The sequence below is a fragment of the Mustela erminea genome, chromosome 6 (assembly GCF_009829155.1).
Source record: "Mustela erminea isolate mMusErm1 chromosome 6, mMusErm1.Pri, whole genome shotgun sequence".
Classification (NCBI taxonomy): Eukaryota; Metazoa; Chordata; class Mammalia; order Carnivora; family Mustelidae; genus Mustela; species Mustela erminea.
In genome coordinates, this window is record NC_045619.1 from 17819519 (window position 1) to 17842357 (window position 22839).

Consider the following 22839-nt stretch of genomic DNA (forward strand, 5'->3'; position numbering starts at 1 on the left):
TAGGATCATGGTTCGGCCATGTATTAACCGTGTGACCTTGTACAAAGTGTTTTATGTTTCCTTACGTTCATTCCCAGATCACACGAGGGCTATGATGGTAATATACCTACCTCGGACGTTTGCTATATAAAGCATTTAGAACAATGCCTGGCACACAGCCGTCACTCTCATGTTAGTCAACATGATTTCCTCTCTTCTCCTCCCTCTCCATTTTCCCCGGTTGACAGCATCCTGTAGGACTTAGGGGTGATGGCTTGACTGAGAAAAATAACTATCTGCACGTCTGTGCCATTTCATGTTCATGTTTTGCTTTATGAAATGCTTCTCAGTAGGATGTTAAAGAGCTCATCTCCTTCCTTAGCGACCTATTCCAGTGTTGAATGATACTTCTCACTGGGATGCTCTTTTTCAGGACAAAATTATAGGCAGAGATTTCGATCATTAATTTTTACCTTGGAGCATTTCGCTTTTGTCACCAGTAAAGTACTTGGCATATGAATTCTGGATTATTGTGGGATGATCTGGTTTTCCTTGTTAGACTACAGCTTCTCAACACAAAAATGAAAACAAAACAAAACTGCATCTCATTCAACTTTATGCCCTGGGAACCAGCTCTCAATAGACCTATGCAGAATTCAGTCAAACTTGAAAAGGGCTGGATGGTCCTAATGTCATTCTCTTGATAGTCCTTGTATTTCTATCCAGAAAAGTGTTTGGGAAGAGCAAACAGGAGTAACGTGGGGCAGCCTATGCCAGCCCCAAATTGGCTGCTTTGGCATAAGGATCGTTTCAAGGCATACTTGAAAAACCGCAGATAGAAAAGGGACACTCCGATTTCCCCCCTTTCCTTTCGGAGAAGAGGAGATAAAGCTCCCCTGTGGAAGATGTCCTCCTGTACCAGGACAAAAGAGACTTCTTGTCACCAGAGACAAGAAGCTAATGCAAGGAAAGAGCTGCATAAATGGACCTTGTTAAAATAACTCCAAATTTCCTCTAGCCTCCCTGTACATTTCAGTGACGTTCTCACAATTTCCTCCCTTGATTTACTCTACCACATCCACATAAACATTTGGGTTTTGCCATTTCTTTGGGTCTTTGCTTTCCTATGGGCACTCCCATGTACACATAAAATCTGTGAACTTTCCTCTTGTTAATCTAATTCTCAGGCCCACCAGGGTACCGTAAGATGGTGAAGGCAAAGCTTTGACTCCCCTACACAGACTTAAAAGGGTGAAGTAGAGAAGGAATGAATCTTTACTGAGTAGCCACTTGATTTAGGTATTGTACATGGGTTTTTATTATTGTTATTGTTATTATTATTATTTCTTGTTATTATTATTTATAATTATATTTATAATTATTATTATTTATAATAACCTTATTATTATTATTTCTTACAGACAACAACAAAAAAAACTTAGTTTAAGAAGGTTCAACAATGCACCCAGTGTTAATGAGCAAGGATTCAAATGCAGTTCTGTCTACCCTCTCCCATACAGTGGGCTTTCTACCCTCCCCCCTTTGTTAGGCTGAGAGCCAATCTGACATTACCCCAGTTGGAATTTCTATCTTTTAAGAAGAAAGGTAGAAAGGATGAGAAGCAACACCAGTCGGGTTGCTTGGGTGATGTGTGGTTTCTCGAAGCTGTCACACTCACCGTGGGCTCAGAATTAGCAGGACATTTGCTCCAATACACCAGAGAGCAGCTCACACAGGTGCCCTGGAAGGAAAGACAAGGATCAGTATAGGCATCCCTGTAAGAGGGAGCAGGGGACCACCCCACCTGACCTCATGCTTCCTTCTTCCAGGGGTCCACTCCTGGCTTCCCTCTCTACTCCCTACTGGCATCTCCCCAGAGAGAAGGAGGGAAGTCAGTGCCTGTGCCAGAGGGTTTGGGAGCTGGAGCTGATCTCACTCAGAGCAGCCTCTTCCTCTCCCTCTTTCAAGGTCAGATAGACTGTCCACCAGCCTGAGGTTTCTGATTGACTCTCCACTGTGTAGAGGCACCTGTCCCTGAGGAAGCATTGCAGTTGCCCACCTGTGCCAGAGATGAAGCATTAGCACTGGTCACACATGATAGTCTTGTTCTCCAATTAGCTTAGCAGCAGTGAAGCTGAGCATTGAGTCTCTGCCTTTTAGTCTCCCTGGGCTTCTTGCTTCACTTGAATTCAGGAGGATGGAGAGGGATGAGGGCCTCCAAATCTCTCTAAATTGATTTTTTGATATTCTCCTTTGGGCTCTGTGCTCCAGCAGGTAGACCTGAAAGAATGTTCTCTTGCCTCCCCTGCCTAGCATCTTCATGGTCTTGGCCAGTGCAAGATGCCAGCAGGATGCTGGTGTGTAGGAGGAGGGCAAGATCCAGGTATTTCTTCCCTACCTCTATGCTTGGGCACCTTCACTATAGCTCCTTCTTAGTGTCACCTTCCTCTACTCTTCCAGCTCTCACTGGGTTCAGGTACCTCCTAGCTCTACCCTCTTCACCTCTTGGGGTGGTAATGGTTTCCTGCCATTGCTTCTCCTTGATGTTCCTGCATAAATGGTTTGGCTCCTTAGCCCTGCCCACCCCCCTCTACAAGCATCTTCATTAAAGTCTCTTCGTTTGAACCATTGGGGTAACTTCTGTTTCCTGCAGGGACCTTAACTAGTACAGAGAATTAGTAATTAGACCTTTAAAATCCAAACACATAAGACTAAAACCAGCTATGGGCTCAGGCTGGTGAAAACTGAGACTCCTAGACAGTGAGTGCCAGCTGCTCCTACCCTGTGCTAACCCCGAATACTTTGCAAAGAATGCATTTGCAGTTTTTTAAAAAAGATTTTATGTATTTATTTATTTGAGAGGGTGAGACAGAGCAAGAAAGAGCACAAATGGTGGGGAGGAGGAGAGGGAGAAACAGACTCCCGGCTGAGCAGGGAGCCCAAAGCAGAGCTCGATCCCAGGACCCTGAGATCATAACCTGAGCCAAAGGTAGATATTTAACCGACTGAGCCACCCAGGCATCCCAGCTTTGGACTCTTAACATATCTAATCAAAACCATTCTAAATCATGTACAGCAGATAGATCTGACTTTAAACCCAGAGAAAATAGTAAAAGAAGACTCTATCCTAAGATATGGGATATTGGGAAGCATTTTTCTCTATTAAACCAAGATCCTTTGGGTAGTGGCTCAAACCCACATCTAGATTCTTTCCTTTAGGAATTTGGAGAACAAGCTTTTAAGCAACCTGGAACAGAGCAATGTTGCCACAAGGTAGGCAGTTGGGGATGCCCTTACCCCTGCATAGACTTCTTTCCTTGAACTTGAATGGCAGCTGCTTGGGATGGGGAAGCTCTAAAGTCAATAATTAGACTCTTACTGAATCTTTTCAGCAGAGGCCCTGTTTTCTAAAATCTTTCGCCTTTGGGATAGAAGATGAGACTATTCTTACCTGGCCTTATCTTCACCCTGGCCCAAGCCAGGCGATGTACCTGCCAAAACTATTTTTTTCAAAGAATGAACCAAATATCAGTCACTGCCAGGGCCTGGCTAGGAATGTGACTGAGTTTCTGCCTCTCTTAAAAAGGGATGCTCAGAATGGAATCAGATCCCCGAGTTGGTATATGACTGGCATGGAGGATGGGTACCCATACAATATCCTAAAACCTATTGTGGAACCAGCCACCATCCTCTACCAGGTGACCAAACAGCTATTTCCAGCCTTCATGATAAGAAGAGGGATCAGTAAATAAAACCTATAAAATGAGGCCATTATTCCTTGTTCAATGTCCATGTTCCAAGGATATTTTGAGAATAATCATTGAAGTATTATTGCAGTGTTCTGAAAAGAAAGACCCAGACCTATTATTGTGGCAACTTCAGGGGTATGGTTTCCATGGGAACTGAAAGATCCCATGTATAGCAGTGTTGAGATTTGGGGTGCTCTGAATAAAACTAGCTCACCCAAGTTGGTTGCCATGGAAATGGGAAAGGTCACTAGAGGGTACACAAGCTCATAGACAAACAGAAAGTTTGGTATTTGAAAAGAAATACAGGGTGTGGAGATTCCTTAAGAAATTAAAAATAGAGCTTCCTTATGACCCTGCAATTGCACTACTGGGTATTTACCCCAAAGATACAGATGTAGTGAAAAGAAGGGCCATCTGTGACCCAATGATCACAGCAGCAATGGCCACAGTCGCCAAACTGTGGAAAGAACCAAGATGACCTTCGACAGATGAATGGATAAGGAAGATATGGTCCATATACACTATGGAGTATTAGGCTTCCATCAGAAAGGATGAATACCCAACTTTTGTAGCAACATGGATGGGACTGGAAGAGATTATCCTGAGTGAAATAAGTCAAGCAGAGAGAGTCAATTATCATATGGTTTCACTTATTTGTGGAGCATAAGAAATAACATGGAGGACATGGGAGATGGAGAGGAGAAGAGAGTTGAGGGAGATTGGAAGGGGAGATGAACCATGAGAGACTATGGACTCTGAAGAACAATCTGAAGGTTTTGAAGGGGTGGGGGGTGGGAAGTTGGGTGAGCTTGGTGGTAGGTATTATGGAGGGCACGTATTGTGTGGAGCACTGGGTGTGGTGTATAAACACTGAATTCTGGTACGCTAAAAAGAAATTTAAAAAAATTTAAAAATTAAAAAAAAAAGAAAGATGGTTGATTGGCAAGGCCTAGAGCACTCATCTGAGAAGAAATTCTTTTTTACATTTCTTGGAGTAAAGCTAAGGGCTTAGAACAAGGGGGGCCGAGGTGACACAGGCAGGGACTGATCCCACTTCTGGTGTAGCTGGCTGAATAGTGTTCCTCACCAAATTTGTGTTCCCTTGATTAAGTCTTTGTAAATGTAATTAGTTAAGATGAGGTCATACTAGATTGAGGGGCGAGTTCTGAATCTAATGACTGGTGTCACAACAGAAGGGAGGGGTATACACACAGTGGCCTGCACAGGGGAGAAAGCCATGTAAACACAGAGGCAGAGATTGGAATAACTCCGCTACAAGCTGAGGAACACCAAGGAATGCCCGGAGGCATCAGAAGCTGGAAGAGGCGAGGAAGGATCCTCCCTCCCAGAGCCTTCTGAGGGAGCACGGCCCTGCTAATACCTTGATTTCAGACCCCTGGCCTCCAGAATGGTGAGAGAACACATTTCTGTTGCTCTAAGCTTCTTCCTTTGTGGTCATTTGTTCCGGCAGCTCTAAAGAGCCACTAGAGCTGGGAGGCGTTGGTCATGGTGGAACATTCCCACAAGAAGCCTCGGTTCACAGTTTATGAACTAGGACCTCAGGCCCACCTGACTCTTTGTGGGGACAGAAACCCGTGTGGAATGAGGCTCCTGGGGTGAGATCCTCCTTGTCAGCTTCCTCAGAAGTGTGAGAGGGAAGGACGCTGTCTGCCCTGTGGGGCTGTTCGGGAGCTCCTCTTTAGTTATTTTCCTAGTTTCCTTACCAATTTCATCTCTCTCTTGCTTTCATCACATCGGTGGGGCAGAATTGGCACGATGGAGGGAGGAATGAGGACGCCGGTCAGGGTGTAGATTCGGCCGTTTTTGGCAATGACCTCTGTCTCTTCGATGGCCACAGCATTTGCCAGAATCTGTCCCTGGAAAAAAGCAGTGACATATTTCGTTCTGTCCTGCCAGACACCAGCTGTCCCCAGGCAGAGCTGGGTGCTGGTGACCTCTCAGAGGGTTGCTATGAGAGGGGCCTGGCTGACAGGAGAAGATGGGTCTTTTTAAAACAAATGTTGATTTATTTATTTTAGAGAGAACGGGAGATGGTGAGCAAGTGGATGTGGGGGGGGGCAGAGGGAGAGAGAGAATCCCAAGTAGGTTTCGTGCTCCATGGGGAGCATCTGGGACTTGATCTCCAGAACCTGAGATTATGGCCTGAGCCAAAACCAAGAGTTGGTTGCTTCATTGACTGAGCCAATCAGGTGCCTCAGGGAAAGATGGATTTTTCTTTTTAAAGATTTTATTTATTTATTTGAGAGAAAGAGAGAGACAGTGAACACAGGCGGGGGGAGCAGCAGAGGGAGAGGGAGAAGCAGGCTCTCTGTTAAGCAGGGAACTTAATGCAGGGTTCAATCCCAGGACCTTGGGATCTGACTTTAGCCAAAGGCACATGCTTAACTGACTGAGCCACCCAGGCACCCAGGAAAGATGGATAATTTTTTAAAGATTTTATTTATTTATTTATTTATTTGGCAGAGAGAGAGAGACACAGAGAGAGAGAGAGAGAGAGAGCACAAGCAGGAAGAATGGAAGAAGGGGAAGCAGGCTCCTCACTGAGCAGGGAACCTGATGAGGGACTCGATCCCAGGACCCCAAGATCATGACCAGGACTGAAGGCAGACGCTTAACCAACTGAGCCACCCAGACATCACAGGAAAGATGGATCTTAAATGAATTCCTGACTGACACCAGGCAAGGATGTCTCTGTAGACATGGTCTACATGGTAACCATTCTAGCCCTATGATATATTTGCTAAGAGTACTCGGGTTAACCGTTTTACATCTTTGTTTATGAAGCAGGGATTCATTCATTCCAGATACATTTATGGATCCTGTATCATGCTCTGCTTTAAGCTCTGGGGATATATATCAGTAAAAAATCCAGACAAATCTCCACTTATGTTGTAGGGGAGCGAGCAGAAATTGAAAAGGGTGGCAAAGAAATCTGACCTCCACTTTCCCCCAAGAACTGCTCCACCCATCATATTAAAGGCAGCTCCATACTTCCTGTGGCCCCAGTCAGAAGCTCTGGAGAGTTCTTTCTCTAATCCATCAGCAGATTCTCTTGGGGCTTCCTTTGAAATGCCTTCGGAATACAACCACCTCTTCCCACAGCTCTGCTACCACCCTGGTCTGAGTCACCATCATTCCACTCTGGGTTATGGCAGTCAGCTTCTAACTAGCCTCCCCAAATAGACGTCTGATCGTGTCACTCCACCAAAATCCCGTATGGCTCCTCATCTCATTTAAAGTAAGAATTCTTAGGCCATGTGTGACCTGACCCCATTTCTCCTTCTCCCTCCCACTGCCTTGATCTCTCCTACCTCTCTTCCTTCATCCCCTCTGTTCCAGCCATGATATGACCTTGCTCTTCCTCAACAAGGTCAGGCATACGCTCCTTTCTTTATGCCTTGCCCTGCTTCCTTTCTCTGGGATGTTCCTTCTCCCAGATATTCCCACAGCTTGCTTGTTTCTTCATTTCCTTTAAGCCTTTGCTCAGATGTTCTCTTCTCCATGAGGATTTGCTGGGCACTTTACCTAAAATGTCAGCCCCATGCTTGCTTTATGTCCCCCTTCTTTGTTTGTTTGCCTTAGCCCTTACTACCTTCTAATATATTCTATGTCCTACTTACTTAATTTGTTTATTGTTTATCTTCCTATTTACTAGATTGAAACTTCCATGAAACCAGGAACTCTTCTCTATTTGCTCATTGGTCTACATTTAAGACCCAGAATGGTGTCTGGCACATAGTGGGCACTCAATAGATACAGAAAAAATGCATCATCATCATCATCTCCACCAGCGATGAATCAACAGGAGACATAATCTGCATGCTGTCGGAACTCTTGGTGATATTAGCCCAGAGAGTTAGCTGAATAATGCTACCTTTGCTGAGTTTCTTAAATAAGGCACGTTCTTTCCCATCACAGGGCCTTTACACATGTTCTCCCTTCTGCCTGGAACTCTCCTCTGCTCTTCCCTGCCCAAGTTCTCTGCACTCATTCTTTGAAGCCTGGCTGAAGCATTGCTTCTTCACTGAGGGGCTCTAGACACCCAGCGTCCTCTTATTGTAAATTCTCATTATAATGGCACTTAATATAATTGTAATTAAATGATGAGCTGGTCATTAATTAGTTGCTCAAAGTTGGTTTTCCTTGTTAGACCGTAGGCTTGTCTTCTTCATTGAGTTATCCTGGACATATAGTTCAGAGTCTCACATCCACAGTTGCTCAGCAAATAAAGGAAATCATGAAATACAATAAATAACAAATGAGTGAAGTAATCAAAACCGTAAGCTTGGGAGTTAGGGTAGAGGTGGGATAACCTGGTGAACAATCATAAGCAGAGCAAAAATGCATGTGAGTCATGACAGCAGCGGTTGAATTTTTTCACCTACGTTGCTGGTGGTGTTGAACTGTATGTTCTGGTTGGCCAGGGTCCTAATGTGTGGGGTCGCAATGAGAGTAGCCACTTCAAGCTGTAAAGAGAAGAGAACAGCACAGACATTTTGAGCAATGCCTAGAGCCTTGCTTTTGTAAAGTTTTCACTGGAAAAAATAGCCTGGAATTCTAGGAAGTAAATAATGTCATCAGTTTCGTGGCTTTGAGGGTTTCTTTGATAAGGGGTTCATTATGCATTGCTAAAGGCATGCCTAGAGCTACAGATAAAGAACAACTGCCACGTGTTTTCTAGCGCTGTAATAAAGGAATTTAAGTCAAGGTCAGATATGTGGAAAGCAGGAAAAAATAGGGCAGGAAAGTGGAACCAACCTGAGTAAATGGGACAATGTGGTATCGGACGAGTTCCAGAAGCTTCCGAGATCCCTGCAACAGAATTAAAATACTTCTTTAGTCATTGCAGAAAATACAACTTTCCCCCTTTTGTGGGAATTTCCCCCAATGACTTTGGATGTATAATCAAGGAAAGTCAATGTCCCATAATCTCTTCACTGGGAAGTGCAGGATGAGAAAAACCCCATCTCCAAAAGGCTGACATGCACCAAATTCCTCCCTTGTGGAAGGACCTGTTCTGAAAGCATTATAGACATATTTTATATAATTTTCTTAAAAGCCTTGCGAGGGAGGGACTGCTATTGACTCATTTTATGTGTGATAACACTGAGTTTTAAAGACATGACAGAGGTCACAAAGCTAACTTAGGATAATAAAACTAAGAAGTTCTCAGTCACTCTGTTCCATTACCTCTCTGAATGGCTAAAGCTACATTCTGGAATGTCTAAGTCAGCCTCAGTTGATGATTCTGTTTCATTTTCTCTGTAAATAGACGTCTGCTTGTCAGGTTATGTGCTGGTTAGTTGGGAATACACAATCCTTCTTAGGACTGTCTGGTCAGGACACTCCCTCCTTCTGAGCCACCACGGTCCACGCTCATCTCACCTTCAAAACCCTTTCCACTCTTCCTCATGCTTCAGAAACATTGGAGCAGTGGAGAAAAAAGAGTCTTGGGACTATCAGCAGAGTAAGCAATCCCCGTAGGGCGCGCTGGGGAGAGCGGACAGAGGGGAGGAGCACAGGGAACCGCTCTCTGGGGACCGGCAGCCGTGGGGATCTGCAATCTCGCTGGGAGATTACAGAGCTGGGAGTTACAAGCTACATAACCCTTGAGTTCTGCTTCATAAGTGGCACTTTTGGCTTGGTCACTCTGGCTTGGACAAGGAGAGGATCACAAATTCAGATCATAGTCACCTCTCAGAAGCTGACATTCTAGGGACATGTCCTAACAGTGAGGAGTCCCAGGTTGAAAGAGAGCCCTGCTGAATCTTGGTCCCATGCGCCCAGACTCCCTTCTGAACTTGTTCTAGGTCCGGAGGCCAGGGGAGTTTCCTGTAAATAGAGCGATCCCCTATCCTGGCTCTTCTGGTACAACTCTACTGTCTGCCTTTCATGTTGGCAGCCCCATTCATTCTCAATTATCCTGGTGTGGATGATACCTTGTATGGCCACCCTATCGAGAAGCCAAAAGTAGTATGCGGAGGTCAGGGTTGTCCGTAAAAATATCGGAGTTGAACCCCAGGCAGCAGCCCCGGCAGCAATGTTTCTGTAGCCTTGGCTCTGTTACTCTGTGACTTCAGACTCAGACTCCGGCTCTTACCTTCTCCTTGCAGCTTCTTTCTGGTACCCACAAGTGAGGACTTGCAGGCAGAAGCAATGTGATTCCAAATTTGGATGCTTAATGGTGGAAGGGGTGAGTGAAAGTGAGGACCCCTGGGAAATGTCAGCCCAAATTGGATTGCAAGCTCCTGGAAGGCAGGGGCCAGGTCCGTCTGGCTTATTAATCAGAATCGCCAGGCCACACAGTGGGCCCCGCATCAACATTTGTGCCAGTCAGTTAAAAGGGGGAAGGGGGTCCTGGGAAGAGCACTGAGCTGGACCTAGGGGTCCTGAGTTCTAATCCTGATTGTTGTTGCTGTGACCTTGAGCAAGCCACGTAGCTCCTCTAGGCTCGGTTTTGCCTGCAAAATAAAGAGAGTGGTGTGGATCCCTTCCATCCCTCTGATTGTGTAGGGAGGACGTTATCAACTGGATTGTTCACTTCTAAAGGTCTAAGAATTAATTGGTGTTGGATCCGTTTTTACAAGAAGCAGGGGAATGGAAGCAACAAGGGAATTGATTGGTATCATTCCTGCCATTGTGTGTGTGCCTGTCGCTTTGTCTGGCTGGGAGCCATGAGGGCCATCGCTCAGTTAGAATTGAGTCCAGTGTGGCTCAAATCGATGGGATGCATGTCTAGGTGCTGCTGTTTGTAGCAGAGCCTTTCCGTGTAGTTCATGCATCCTTTCCCTTATGAAGACACTCGCTTCCTCCCTGCTGTTTTAGGTAAAAATAACAAAAACCCAGCCCTTTGATGCCAGGGCAGAAAGAGAGTTTTTCTACCAAATTGTTAACATGACCTCAAACTCTGCAGTTTCACCTCCCTTTGTCCCAGGTTACTTGCAAGGTATTTGTGAATTGGCAAAGGTCAGTCTCTCTGATTCCCTGTGCTTGCATTTCACCCAGTTCAGCGAGGAAGTCATAAACTGAGGCTTGTCCTCAGTAACTGTGGCCTCTGTGTGGATAGGATGGTTACCAGACTGAAGTTTTGCTTCAGGGAGAAGCAGAAACATACACTGGAAAGGAAACACGGCACTCTAAAATAGGAATTAGAAGCCATTCCTCTAATGAAATCAGTTTATTTTCCATCTCCTGGGCATAGCCGCTGGGGACTTTTCTGTCTCCAGCTGAGATTCTTCCCTGAAATAAAGCTGAAGGATGCTATTAAAATTTTTGGAGAGAAGGATGTTCCTATAGGTTGAGAAGTTTTAACTAAACAGGTTCTGGGGCTGAGAGAAAAGTGGAAATGATCATTCTATTCCTCATCTAGAAATTAAAGCAGAGAACAGTTTTGACTCGGAATGAAGAGACTTGAAGTGTTTATATTCTCTGCAGGTAGAAAGATACTGTGTTGGAGAGCAAAGAGACAGAGAGCCAGGAGCAGTGGTGTGCTGGTAAATCAGATCTGTGGAGAAACAAAGGAGCCCAGATCTACAGAGTTGGGCAATTTTTGCGGTGGGTGTTATATACAAAGAATGAATCATGGAACACTACATCAAAAATTAATGATGTGCTGTATGGTGACTAACATACATAATAAAAAAAATAAAGTTTAAGGAGGAAAGGAAAAAAATATTCCCACCATAGGCTAATTTCGAGTTACAAGGCAATCTTCACTGAACGAAGCTGGGAAGAGGTACACCATCCACTCCTTTTTTTTTTTTTTTTAATTATTTATTTCATTTGACAGAGATCACAAGTAGGCAGAGAGGCAGGCAGAGAGCAGAGAGAGGAAGGGAAGCAGGCTGCCCGCTGAGCAGAGAGCCTGATGCAAGGCTTGATCCCAGCACACTGGGATCATGACCTGAGCTGAAGCCAGAGGCTTTAACCCACTGAACCAACCAGGCACCCCTGCACCCCTGCACAATCCACTCTTGAAAGTCCGAGCAAGCCAGCCAGCTCCAGCCACAATTAGAAGGAGTTATGAAGAAAAGTGCTTGACAGGAAAGCAGGGAGGTTGATATTTTTCTGTTCTAATTAAAAGGTTTTGTTTTTTTTTTAAGTGTAGCTGGTTAGGTGTTTGAGAACTTCTTTAATATAATTTTAAAAAACTGGTATCAAATTAGAAGCTATGTACTCAACAAAGCCATATAATCTCAGGATTTTAATAATTTCCCAGGGGAGCCACATTACTTTTTAGCTATAAAATTAAGTATTAGGTGAGTGCCAAGGAGAGCTATAGCCATCTTTCTGCAATAGCTAGGTTTCAGAAAGCTTGTACGTGAATTGTATTTTTAAAATAACATCCTATCTTGAAGACACTGGGAAATCTACATTTTAAGTAGAAACCAGTAGCAAATCCTTTAATATGGCGAATATTTGTTTGTAGAGTAAGATATTACATATATTTTTCGACCCATATATTTTTAACTCAAAGTTTCTGAAGGCAAGATATCCTTGTAGATACCTGAAAGTATTCTAGAAAGGTGTGTATCCATGTGCTTCTCTAAACCATACATGCAAAAATATTCAAGGTTCCAGAACAGTGTGGCCTGGGTTAGAAAGTTGGTTCTTCCACAAATGTCTAATTCTAGATCTCATGGAAGTGTCACTAAATCAAAATGCTTAGGGGTATGGATTGTGAAGCTGCCTACTTAACAAACTCTAAGGGTGATTCCTAAGTATACTGAAGTTTAGAAATCACTACCCTAAAAGATTTGGATCCTCCATTCTCTATAATGAACCAATCCACCTGAGGTCATGGATAGTCTTGCCTCATTGCCAAGATGGCAGCTTGATTTCAGGGCACTGGAGGAAAGCTTGTGGCCCTTCCTATAATTCCATCATTTGACATTCTAATGAATAAAAGTCCATAATTAGGTACTCTTCCCTTTGGTTTAAGCCTGTTATTTCTGGGAAAGGAAACATTAAATGGTTTCAGTCACTTATACTCTTGTGTGAAGGAGTAAAAAAATCTCTTTTCTAGAGAGAACGTGAAAGAACTGAAGGACTTTATGGTATTTAAGGAGAGAGTTATTATGAAGAAAGATGAAAGCAATAGAAAGGAATGCCTGGGGTATCTCAAAATAACATTTATTCCTTTTTCTTTAAAAAAGAATTCTCCATGTCTCGCATGGAGCCCAACATGGGGCTTGAACTCACGACCTTAAGATTAAGACCTGAACTGAGATCAAGAGTCAGACACTTAACTGACATTTACTCATTTTAAATTTAGCCTAGACCTGGCCTAGAATGGCCTAGTTTAGAGTTCATTTACTAGGTAGTTTTAGAAATTGTAGGGAACTTAAAATATTGATTTTGCTACTGAGAAATATTGGAAAAGCCAGGAAAAAAGTCAAACCAATTATTTAGACCTGAAGTTGCATATAGATTACATTTCCTATGCTCAGTCTGGCTGGCTACTTGGATCTCTGCTTAGGAGACTGGAGCTACACCCATAGTTCCTGAGGACTGTTATTGATTAATGATGTCTGTCTTGCTGGGGCCTAGGAGGATAGATGGTGATTCATGTGTCACTTGTTGCACATCACTAGCTTGGAAAAAGTCTGTATGGGCTTCATGATGTCATCAGAATAAGTAGGGTGTCATACCTCTGGAGAAAGCAGGTAATCAAGAGTTCCATCCTTCATATTGTTTAACGCTTCATTACTTGGAACAAAAATGGTGTATGGTCCACCAGTCCCATCTTCATCTAAGGCATGTCCCACACTGGTTTCCTGCATTTGAGGAATGAAGTTTTATATCTGCAGCCTATCTCTGACAAATACTTGAAGTCATTCCTTAGCAAATATTTATAAATAACATCTCTGCTCATTATACAAAAAACTGGACATAAAACCATTTTCCAGAAATTCATGAAAAGTACATACCTCTAACAAAGATCTGAACTTGCTGTATCTTGGTTGTAGCATTGTCATTATAGTTTCCTAAAAATCATGACAAGAGATAGGTGGTTTAGGATATAGACACTCCAACATAAAAGGTTCATGCAGAGTTTATGTATAAATGTTGATAGGAAAGATCCTGGTCAACTGCAACTCAAAATAGAAATGTTTCCTATTATCATGGAATTAGTGGTTCAGATCTGCATGTTCTGCATGTTTGGGCATTCATTATCAAATGAGTCAAAAGAAATAGATTTTTATCACAGTGAGGACTGCCCTGCTCCATAAAGGATAATTGTTCATGACAACTGGTCACTGGACTGAATCTTCATATGTGGCCATAAAAGAGGTAATAAAATTGAGATCTTTCCAACACCTGATGCAACACCTAATGCATGTTTTTCTTTCTGTTGGCAGAATTCTATTGAAGACAGAAATTATCCCTTTCTCCCCATGGTTAGGGTCCTAGTAAAGATGAAGGACAAGCACATAGTGTTGACATGCATTTTCTTCTTTGATATGACTCTCCAGGGAACAAAGAAAGATGGATTTGGGTTGACCTAACTTTTACCTGAAACACTCACCTCAGTGTTGCTCTCAAATGTGGGTGCCATCTTGTCCATGGCTCTGTCGAGGATGTGCAGGAGCCCATTGGAAGCAACTATGTCCCCCTGTATAATTTGTACATTATTTTTGCCTCCATAGAGTTTAAGCTTTAGTTGATTGTCCTAAATCACGAAGAAAAAAAATTAAATTAATGTGGTATCCTTGAAGAAGTGTTGGATTAGAAGTACTGAGTCCTTGGGTTCTGTCATTTATTGGCTATATGATTTTCGATAAGTCACTGAACCCAGAATGGGAAAGGTGTCATTTGCTTGCTTGACTTCACAGGTCTTTCATTCATTAAGTTCAAATGAGATAATGTGTGAAATCACCAATGACTACCAGGGATTGCTAAATGTGAATAGGAATCATAAGTCTCCCCAAATAGACTGCAAGGTCAGAAACGGCAAAATGATTCAATTTTTACTGTAAACTTATCACCTACTTTAGTGTGTTGTGTGGACAAGGTACAAAATAAAAATTTTTTGTTATATAAATGACTGAAGCTAATTCCCTCCTTTCATGTGGCTCTTAAATCTATCGATAATAAATACATGTTGAATGAGTAAATGAATGAGTGAGTGAATGGGTGCATGAATGAATGAATTGGTGAAAGAATGTCCCTGTGAGAAAAGAAGATACATTTTCATCCATCGGTCTGATATCTGTCAATTGTCCATCCATTCATCCATCCATCCATCCACCTATCCATCCAACCACCCATCAATCCCTTCGTTAATCCTCACACACACAGTACAACATACTGGTTAATGACTCAGGTCTTGGAGTCAAGGAGATCTGCATTTGAATCCTGGCTTTGGCCCTTACTTGTGATCTCTCAGTTTTCCCACTTGAAAATCACCTTTACTGAGTTTCGCAAGTCTTATGTAACATAAATAAAACTTCATCTCAGTCCTTTGTATAGAGTAAGTACTCAATAATCTAACAACTACTGATATTTGATGAAATGCAACAATATAGGACATAAACCATACACACGTTTTATCTATTGATCATGTCCCCTCTGGCTCAGTGAAGTCAGAGAAAGAGTTATTTGTAAGAGGGGAGGAAGGTAGTTTTACTTAAACAACGGAACAGAACTAACAGCATTAGGAGAGATGGAATGCTAGGTTTGCTGAGGATGGATAAACTCCAGCAACCTAAAACAAACAATCCATTTCCTTTTGCAAGAGGGATGCGGATCTGGCTGTGTGCTGGTGTTGCCAGGAAAGAGGTTTACTGCAAATCTTCTTCTTGCTGGCACCTGAATGACCTTCCTTTGGAGATGAATTCAGACCAGAGCAAAATATTTCTAACCCCCTTTCCAAAACAGATCCCATCTGCCCGATCCTTCCCAGTGTTGCTCTCTGCTTCTTCCCTCATAGGGAAATGCTTTGGTAAAAAGGAATAAGGAAGTTCTTCATAACCTTCATGAGCCCAACCACGGATAGGGTCGGCTGTGGGCACTGGCTCAGGGGACACTTTTGTTCTGGAAGTGAAAATCAGAGAGAGCCTTACGTTATCACCATTGAAGATTTCTCCTGACTTTCCAGTCAAGGTGTAGAAAGTGTCTGTGTTATTCATACGTTGGGTGTTCATCTGCCCAGCAATTATGTGGAGTTTCACGAAGTACTGAGCAGCCCCCTTATCCATCAAGAGCTCTTTGATCTGAGGAAAGAGAGCCAGTTCTTTCAATTTCCACTGGTGTTGGAAGGACAAAATGAGGTTGTGAGGGATACATTAGTCAATCAAAGACATCAACGCAAAGGGACCATAACTTGGGGTTGGGCTCTTTCAGACACAGGTGACTTTGGCAGGGAGCACAATCTAGAGGGTGGGAGGTGGTGCTCAGTGTCCTCTCAAACCACAAAGAGTGAGGAAGGTGCAGGCATCCAGGAATCAGCTTGAACCCAGGGAGCAGATGTGGATGAAACAAGAAGTTATGTGAAAAGAAAGTGCAGACTAGATCCATGGAGCTTTTGAGCAGGAAAATTAGGATTACTGAAATCTGCTTGATCAAATCTACATTTTGTCAGTATTATACATCATCAGCAACCAATCAACAGATTCTTTTAATTAATCTGTGTTAAATAATCTACATAGTAAACAAGAGACCTCAGGCAAAGTACCTCATGAGAGACATTCAATATTTGTGAGTTCTCCCCTATAGGAGAGATGTGAGGCTCTTTCTGAAATCTAATGGCTGATTCACCTCAGATTGTCCAACAGTGATAGCATATTAGGGTGGGGGGGGTCTGGAACTTCCTGGGTTTTTATTTAATGCAGGAAAAATCATTATCACAAAATATCTTGGATTAAGAGAAACCACTTTTATACACATCAATATGTCCATTATCTCCATTCAACCAAATGTAACAATTTCATTAATACCATCACGACAGGATACCTCCACCAGGCACCATGAGTTTTATTTCCACTGCATGATATGACTTCAGACAATAGCTGCTCACAGGGAAGACTACTGTGCTCTCTTACTTTCCTCTACCACTTTTATCATTTATGATTTTTTTTTAAAAAAGTAGGCTCCATACCCAGCATTGAGCCCGACATGGGGCTGGAACTCACGGCCCTAAGATCAAGACCTGAGCTGAGATCAAGAGTCAGATGCCTAATCGACTGAGCCATCCAGGCACCCCATCACTTATGATGATTTTAAAGAAACAAATATAGTTAATATATTATGTTAATTCTTCTCACAGGAATTAAGCAGTTTTGCATTATACAAATCCTATTTATCAAATGACTACCCTTAAGATCCCTCAGTCATTACCCTTGAATGGGTCATGATTGGAAGGAGGCATTCGTGGGCCCTCTAGGGAGCTGGTAATGGTTTTGCTGGATACACAAGTACATTCACTCTGTGACATTGCATTGAATTGTGCACTTACAATCTGTATACTTTCTGTAAGGGTGTTATATTTCACTAAAAGTTTGATGCCCCCCTCTAAATCACCATCCTAATAACAGTAGATTTAATTTTAATAGGGGTTTCCCACTTTATTTTAAATACTTACATTTAATCCTTTCAGTCCCTTGTCTGTGGGCAAAAGCACAGTGAATGGTCCCAGTTCACTTAGTGGCCAGGCATAGGCTTTGTCTTAGGAATAGAAATACATACAAAGAAAACGCCAAATGAATCAGTGGTACGTGAAGAGTAAAATCAAGCAATGGTCTTTGTGGTCCATTTAGGTCCTTTGACTTAAGAACTCTTCTCTTCTAATTGGTATGTGTGGCCCTTGGGAAACCGGGAAGCTCTAAGAAAGCAAGGCATCATGATGTCATGGCCCCAGAAGCATCTACATAACCGTGTGGTTTTTCTTGCAGCCACAGTGTGACTTCAAGGAGAGCCTGGGATAAGACCTTCTGTGAGGGTCATGTGACAAAATCCTCAGTCAATCCCAGCATGTCCCTGACCCAGTGCCTGACTTTCTGAGCTGTTTGCCATCACAGTGAGCAAAGACACAGCTTTGTTCCATCCAAGGCCAACTCAGAAGAGCCTCATGGTTGATTTAATACTCTGCTGTGGTCATCTTGAAATGTTCATTAATTTTTGAGTCAAGGACTCCATCTTGTCATTTTGCATGGTGTCCTGCAAGTTATGTAGCTGGTCCTGTTTCCATTCTCCTGGAGAACCTGAGACAGCAGGGAGGGCTCTGGGCCATCACACAGCAGACAATGTGGACCAGCATTTCATAAATGGGTGGAAGGTCGATGGGGAGTTTGTCCAGGGAAATGTTTGAGAGCAGAGTCTGCAAAGGACACTCTGTCACCCCTGTCTGTTATTTGATAGTCTGAGTTCTTAGAGGAGGGTTATAAGAAGCCAGAAGCATGCCACAAATGACTCCCTGTAGGATGTCTGGCCTTGGAAAGAGGTCATTTGTGCAGACTGTATGTTAAGAACATATGTTAATTCTAATGTTAACCTAATGCATTAACTACATATTTATGCCAACAACATGGCATTGATCCATTCTCTACCAGTGCTCTTTCTGCGAGATCATTTTTTGGTGACTGGCAAATTCTTGATACTGATATTTTAAGGCTTCTGTTGATTTGTCAAATTTGTGTTTTACTTTCTGTTGATTGGTCAAATTTTTATCTTATTGAAAGTCTTGCCCAATGCTGTAATCAGTTGTAATTATTCATTCTCAAGGGGGTATTGGGTAATACCTTCCAATTACTGGAGGGTAATTGGAAATGATGAGGGCATTTTAGATTGTCACCCTGACTGAGAGGCTGGGAGAATAGGTGTCAATGCAGAGAATTAGTGGTTGGAGAGGGGGAAGGGCAACGAGGCTGAACCTCCAGCTGTGTGTGTGAGAAGGTCACACCAACTATTCTCAAAACTCAGTAGCACTGTGGACCATGGATACACTCCCAAGTTTTAGTCATTCTCTGTTCCCAGTATTATCTGCCAACCTTGCTTCACACCTGGAGGACTCATAAGGTCAAGGGAAAGAGGATGGCCTCCATCTTCATATCAATAGCTGCCCTGTCTCATTGTTCCCTACTTGTTAATCTATAGTGAGCCCAGGACCCTGTCGTCAGCATTCTGCCTACTAACTGTGACACTGCTGGACCTCTTGGCACTGACTCCTTATCTCCTTGGAAACAGCAGCCTGTTCTTTCTTTTTCACCTGCATGATGTCTCTGTAGGAAGGCCAATTCCAATAGATTCCTCCCCTGCCTACCCCTTTCTGGATGATTGTGTCTTGCAGATGCCTTGCCTGACAGATGGTTGCCCTTTATGTGGAAACCTGCACCCATAGCTACGTACCCAGGAGTGAGAGGAAAGAGGTCAGCTTTCCTTGCCATTTTCCTCTAGGTTCAGTGTTTAATTCTCTGAGTCGTTCCATGATGTTTCCATAACATGTTGAGCCATCACCCACATAACCTTTCTGGCAAGTGCATCTACAGGGAGGGTAGAAACACATTCTCAGGGTCTTAGAGCCATTGAGTGTTGAGATCCTACAGTCCAACTCCCTCACTTGAGAGCAAGTAAGGACAAGGATCATGTGCTTATTTATGTCCCATGTTAATGTCGTGATCTAGCGCAGGGCTCGGTTCAGAGCAGGTATGTAATTAACAGTTGAATGATAAGGGGCAATTGATTTGGAATAAATATATAGATAATGAAATTTGCATAAATTTTATACAATAGTTTTATAAAAGACTAAAGGAGAGGAGAAGTGAGTTGGGGGAAATCGGAGGGGGAGACAAACCATGAGAGACTGTGGACTCTGAGAGACAAACTGAGGGTTTTGGAGGGGAAGTGGGTGGGGACATGGGTGAGCCTGGTGGTGGGTGTTAAGGAAGTTATGTATTTTTTTTAAGATTTTATTTATTTATTTGACAGACAGAGATCACAAGTAGGCAGAGAGGCAGGCAGAGAGAGAGGAGGAAGCAGGCTCCCCGCTGAGCAGAGAGCCTGATGTGGGGCTCGATCCCAGGACCCTGGGATCATGACCTGAGCCGAAGGCAGAGGCTTTAAACCACTGAGCCACCAAGGCGCCCCTAAGGAGGGTATGTATTGTATGGAGCACTGGGTGTGGTGCATAAGCAAAGAATCTTGGAACACCAGAAAAAAAAAAAAAAAAAAGAATAATGGCGTTAGGGATGAGGTTTAAAGGTGCATTAGCCCTGGTGGCTGGTAAATGTTTAAAAACCAGCTTTCTGGGAGGGAGACTGCAGGGCAGAGCCCTGCTATTTGACTTTTTCCAATTTCCACGGGTTGTACTCCCACCTTAGCCAATCTCAAACTACCAGTGTGATGTCAACCAGCTTGCAAAATCCTGAAAATTTAACCATCAGCTTTTGCAACTCGGGAAGCCCTGGCTGTAGCACACCACTACTACCTAGCAAAGGTGAGCTGACAGCCGGCTGAAGCTGGCAAGGTGCCTGGGAAGGCTACACTGTGCAGGATCCTGGGATAAGTGGAGAACCAAACACCAGGCAGGAGAGGGGCACTGCAGAGACGAGAGCTGAAGGGAGGCTGCAGCCATTCATACCACAGACATGACTCACACTGATGGCCAGTTATACACTCATAAGTCCAGTTGTGTTTCCAAATATGGTCTCATGGCAAATAGACATTTTCAACAAGTTTGCTGAACAAACATTTCAGAGTTTTATTACCTCTGCCTGCACTGCTGTGGTGACTTCCTAACTGGCCTTACTGCTCTTACTTTCTTTCCCCTCAAATCGGTCCTTCACACCACCCTCTGAGTGGTCTCTCCAGAAGGGAAATCCGGCACCTTTGTGCTTAAAATAATATGGACTCCATACAGAAGTTCGGAGTGCTTAGCATGGCCTAGAAGACCCCCAAAGGGGGAATTTACTTATGTATCCTTTCTGCTGCATGGTGCAAATTCCAACAATCCCAAATTGCCTTCTTTTTTAGAGACTGGGATGCCCTTCTCAGGCCGTGTGCCCTGCCAGGAATGGTCTCCTGGCCTCACCTCTTGGCTCCGCATGACCTGCTCTAAGGAGTCTTACCTGGCCCCCTGACTTGCCCTGACAGCCTGTGGGTACCTTGTCCATCACAACCATCTCCACCAAAATGAGCTCCTGAGGTGCTGTCTCCTCTGCTGGATGGGAGGCTCTCCTAGCACCTGCCTCCCACTCCTTCCTCATTATGCCCCAGTACTTGGGATGATGCCTAATTATAGAACTGATTATTTACCAAGTATCTACTTAATTCTAGGAAGCTTGCCAAGGAGGAGGGCTATAAAGGTGATGATAATGGACATCTTGCCCTTTTAGTGTCTCACATGCTGAAGATGGGCCTGAAATCAAACAATTTTGAGCAACATGATAAAGCCACTTGACCTCCTAAAGTCTCAGCTTCCTCATCCATGAAATGTGTTTACTGATACCTTTAGGGTTGCCAGTGGAAGAGATAATGCAGAAGGGCTGGCACAGTGACAGACACATAAGAAAAGCTCAGTTCTTGGTAGATGATGATGATGATGATGATGACGATGACAATGATGATGGTGATGGTGATGGTAGAGATGGTGGCAATAGCCAGTCCTGGGGGGGTGGGGAGTTGGGGTAGAGCAGAGAAAGTCCATAATCACACAGCTGAAGTTCTAGAAAGAGCCACGATGAAGGCCCGAATAGGATGCTATGGGGCACGGAGAAGGAAGTGACTAATTGTGCCTGGAGAAATAAGGGACAGGTTCTCAGACAAAGTACCACTGAAGAGAATTCTAGGATGCCTATGAGTTTCCTGGCCAGATGGATGGTTGGAAGATCATTTACTAATTGAGGTTTTGGAATTTTTCATAGAGCAACCAGAGTTCCCTGAGGACATATGAGAATGTCTGGAGATATTTTTGATTGTAAGAACAGAAGTAAAGGTCCCCCTGGCAACTAGTGGGTGGGGACCAAGGATGCTGCTGAACACCTTACAATGCAGGGGACAGCCCCCACAGCAAAGTGTTCTCCAGCCCCAAAGGTCAGTAGTGCTCAGCTTGAGAAATCTTGTTATGAGGAATCACTCAGGTAGATCGAACAGTGAATCAATAGTCTAATTAATACAGTCAAATAATAGCTTCCTACTCAAACATCAACTTCCTCGGCAAGACCTGTGTTCCAGGACAGTGAGTTTGAGAAGCACAGGGTGCGGGCCAGGGACGATTGGTAACTCTTAGAGTGATACTATAGTCCTTGATCTAAATTATGTACAATTCATTTGAAGGCAGCTGATAATAGCAAAATAAGTAACCTTTACAAACTGCTAAGTATGTTTCTAAAATTTCCCTAAGTTGTTATGAGGCCAATAGTCTGTTTTGTATAAAGTGACTTGACTTATCTTGCCTCAGGATGGCAGAATCACATTTTAATGGTGACACTGCTGAATGGAATGTATGGGATATAAATACTTTTTATTGTTGTTTAAAATCTTGGTCTGGAGTCTGAGATCTCATGAGATGGTTTTCTGACTTAAAGGCTCTCTGCTGGCCGTGGCACATTCACAGCAGGGCCCCCTTTTGTAAATTGCTTCTTTATTAGGAGTGAAGGTCTCTTGCTGTCTTACTGCTCTAGAAACACCCCTCATCCATTCACATTTTATAAGTTATGGGATGGAATTAATTACATAGAGCACTGGAAGAGATTTAGTGAAATTATAGGGTTTCTTATTACAGTTGCTTCCTTCGCTTGTTTACTTATTCATTTCAGTCCTTTATTGATTCATTTGTTCCCCCAAAGTGTCACTCAAGTCATTGTTGTAATGGGTAAGAGGAGTTGTTGCAATAAAGATGACTAAGACGTGGACCCCCAGAACCTTACATTCTAATTGGAAATTGAGATCAGTAACACTAATAGCTAATATCTATTAATAGCCACTATTCCAGTTACCTTGGTAGGAGCCTTACTATGGTATATTTTTTAGTACAACAATCCTATGAGGTGGCTTCTGGTTTTAGCCCCATTTTAGATGATGAAACAGTGGGACAGAGAGATTAAGTATCTTTTTCAAGACCACCCAACCTGTAGGCAATAGTGTTTGTGCTCAT

The 22839-nt window shown here is 43.3% G+C and overlaps 1 protein-coding gene across 2 annotated transcripts in view; it reads right to left on the minus strand.

Moving 5' to 3' along the window:
• Positions 1-22839, minus strand: part of STAB2 (stabilin 2) — a 166974-nt gene that overhangs the window by 93334 nt on the left and 50801 nt on the right. For both annotated transcript variants that reach the window (XR_004286657.1, XM_032346573.1), the window contains exons 10-19: positions 19095-19228; positions 17332-17414; positions 15815-15964; positions 14278-14421; positions 13679-13735; positions 13400-13525; positions 8508-8561; positions 8135-8215; positions 5453-5605; positions 1658-1720 (exon numbers count right to left, since the gene is read on the minus strand). Coding sequence is in view for 1 of the 2 variants with exons in the window: in XM_032346573.1 (XP_032202464.1) it covers positions 1658-1720; positions 5453-5605; positions 8135-8215; positions 8508-8561; positions 13400-13525; positions 13679-13735; positions 14278-14421; positions 15815-15964; positions 17332-17414; positions 19095-19228 (1045 nt within the window). In the remaining variant the exon portion in view is untranslated. The remainder of the gene's footprint in view (positions 1-1657; positions 1721-5452; positions 5606-8134; positions 8216-8507; positions 8562-13399; positions 13526-13678; positions 13736-14277; positions 14422-15814; positions 15965-17331; positions 17415-19094; positions 19229-22839) is intronic.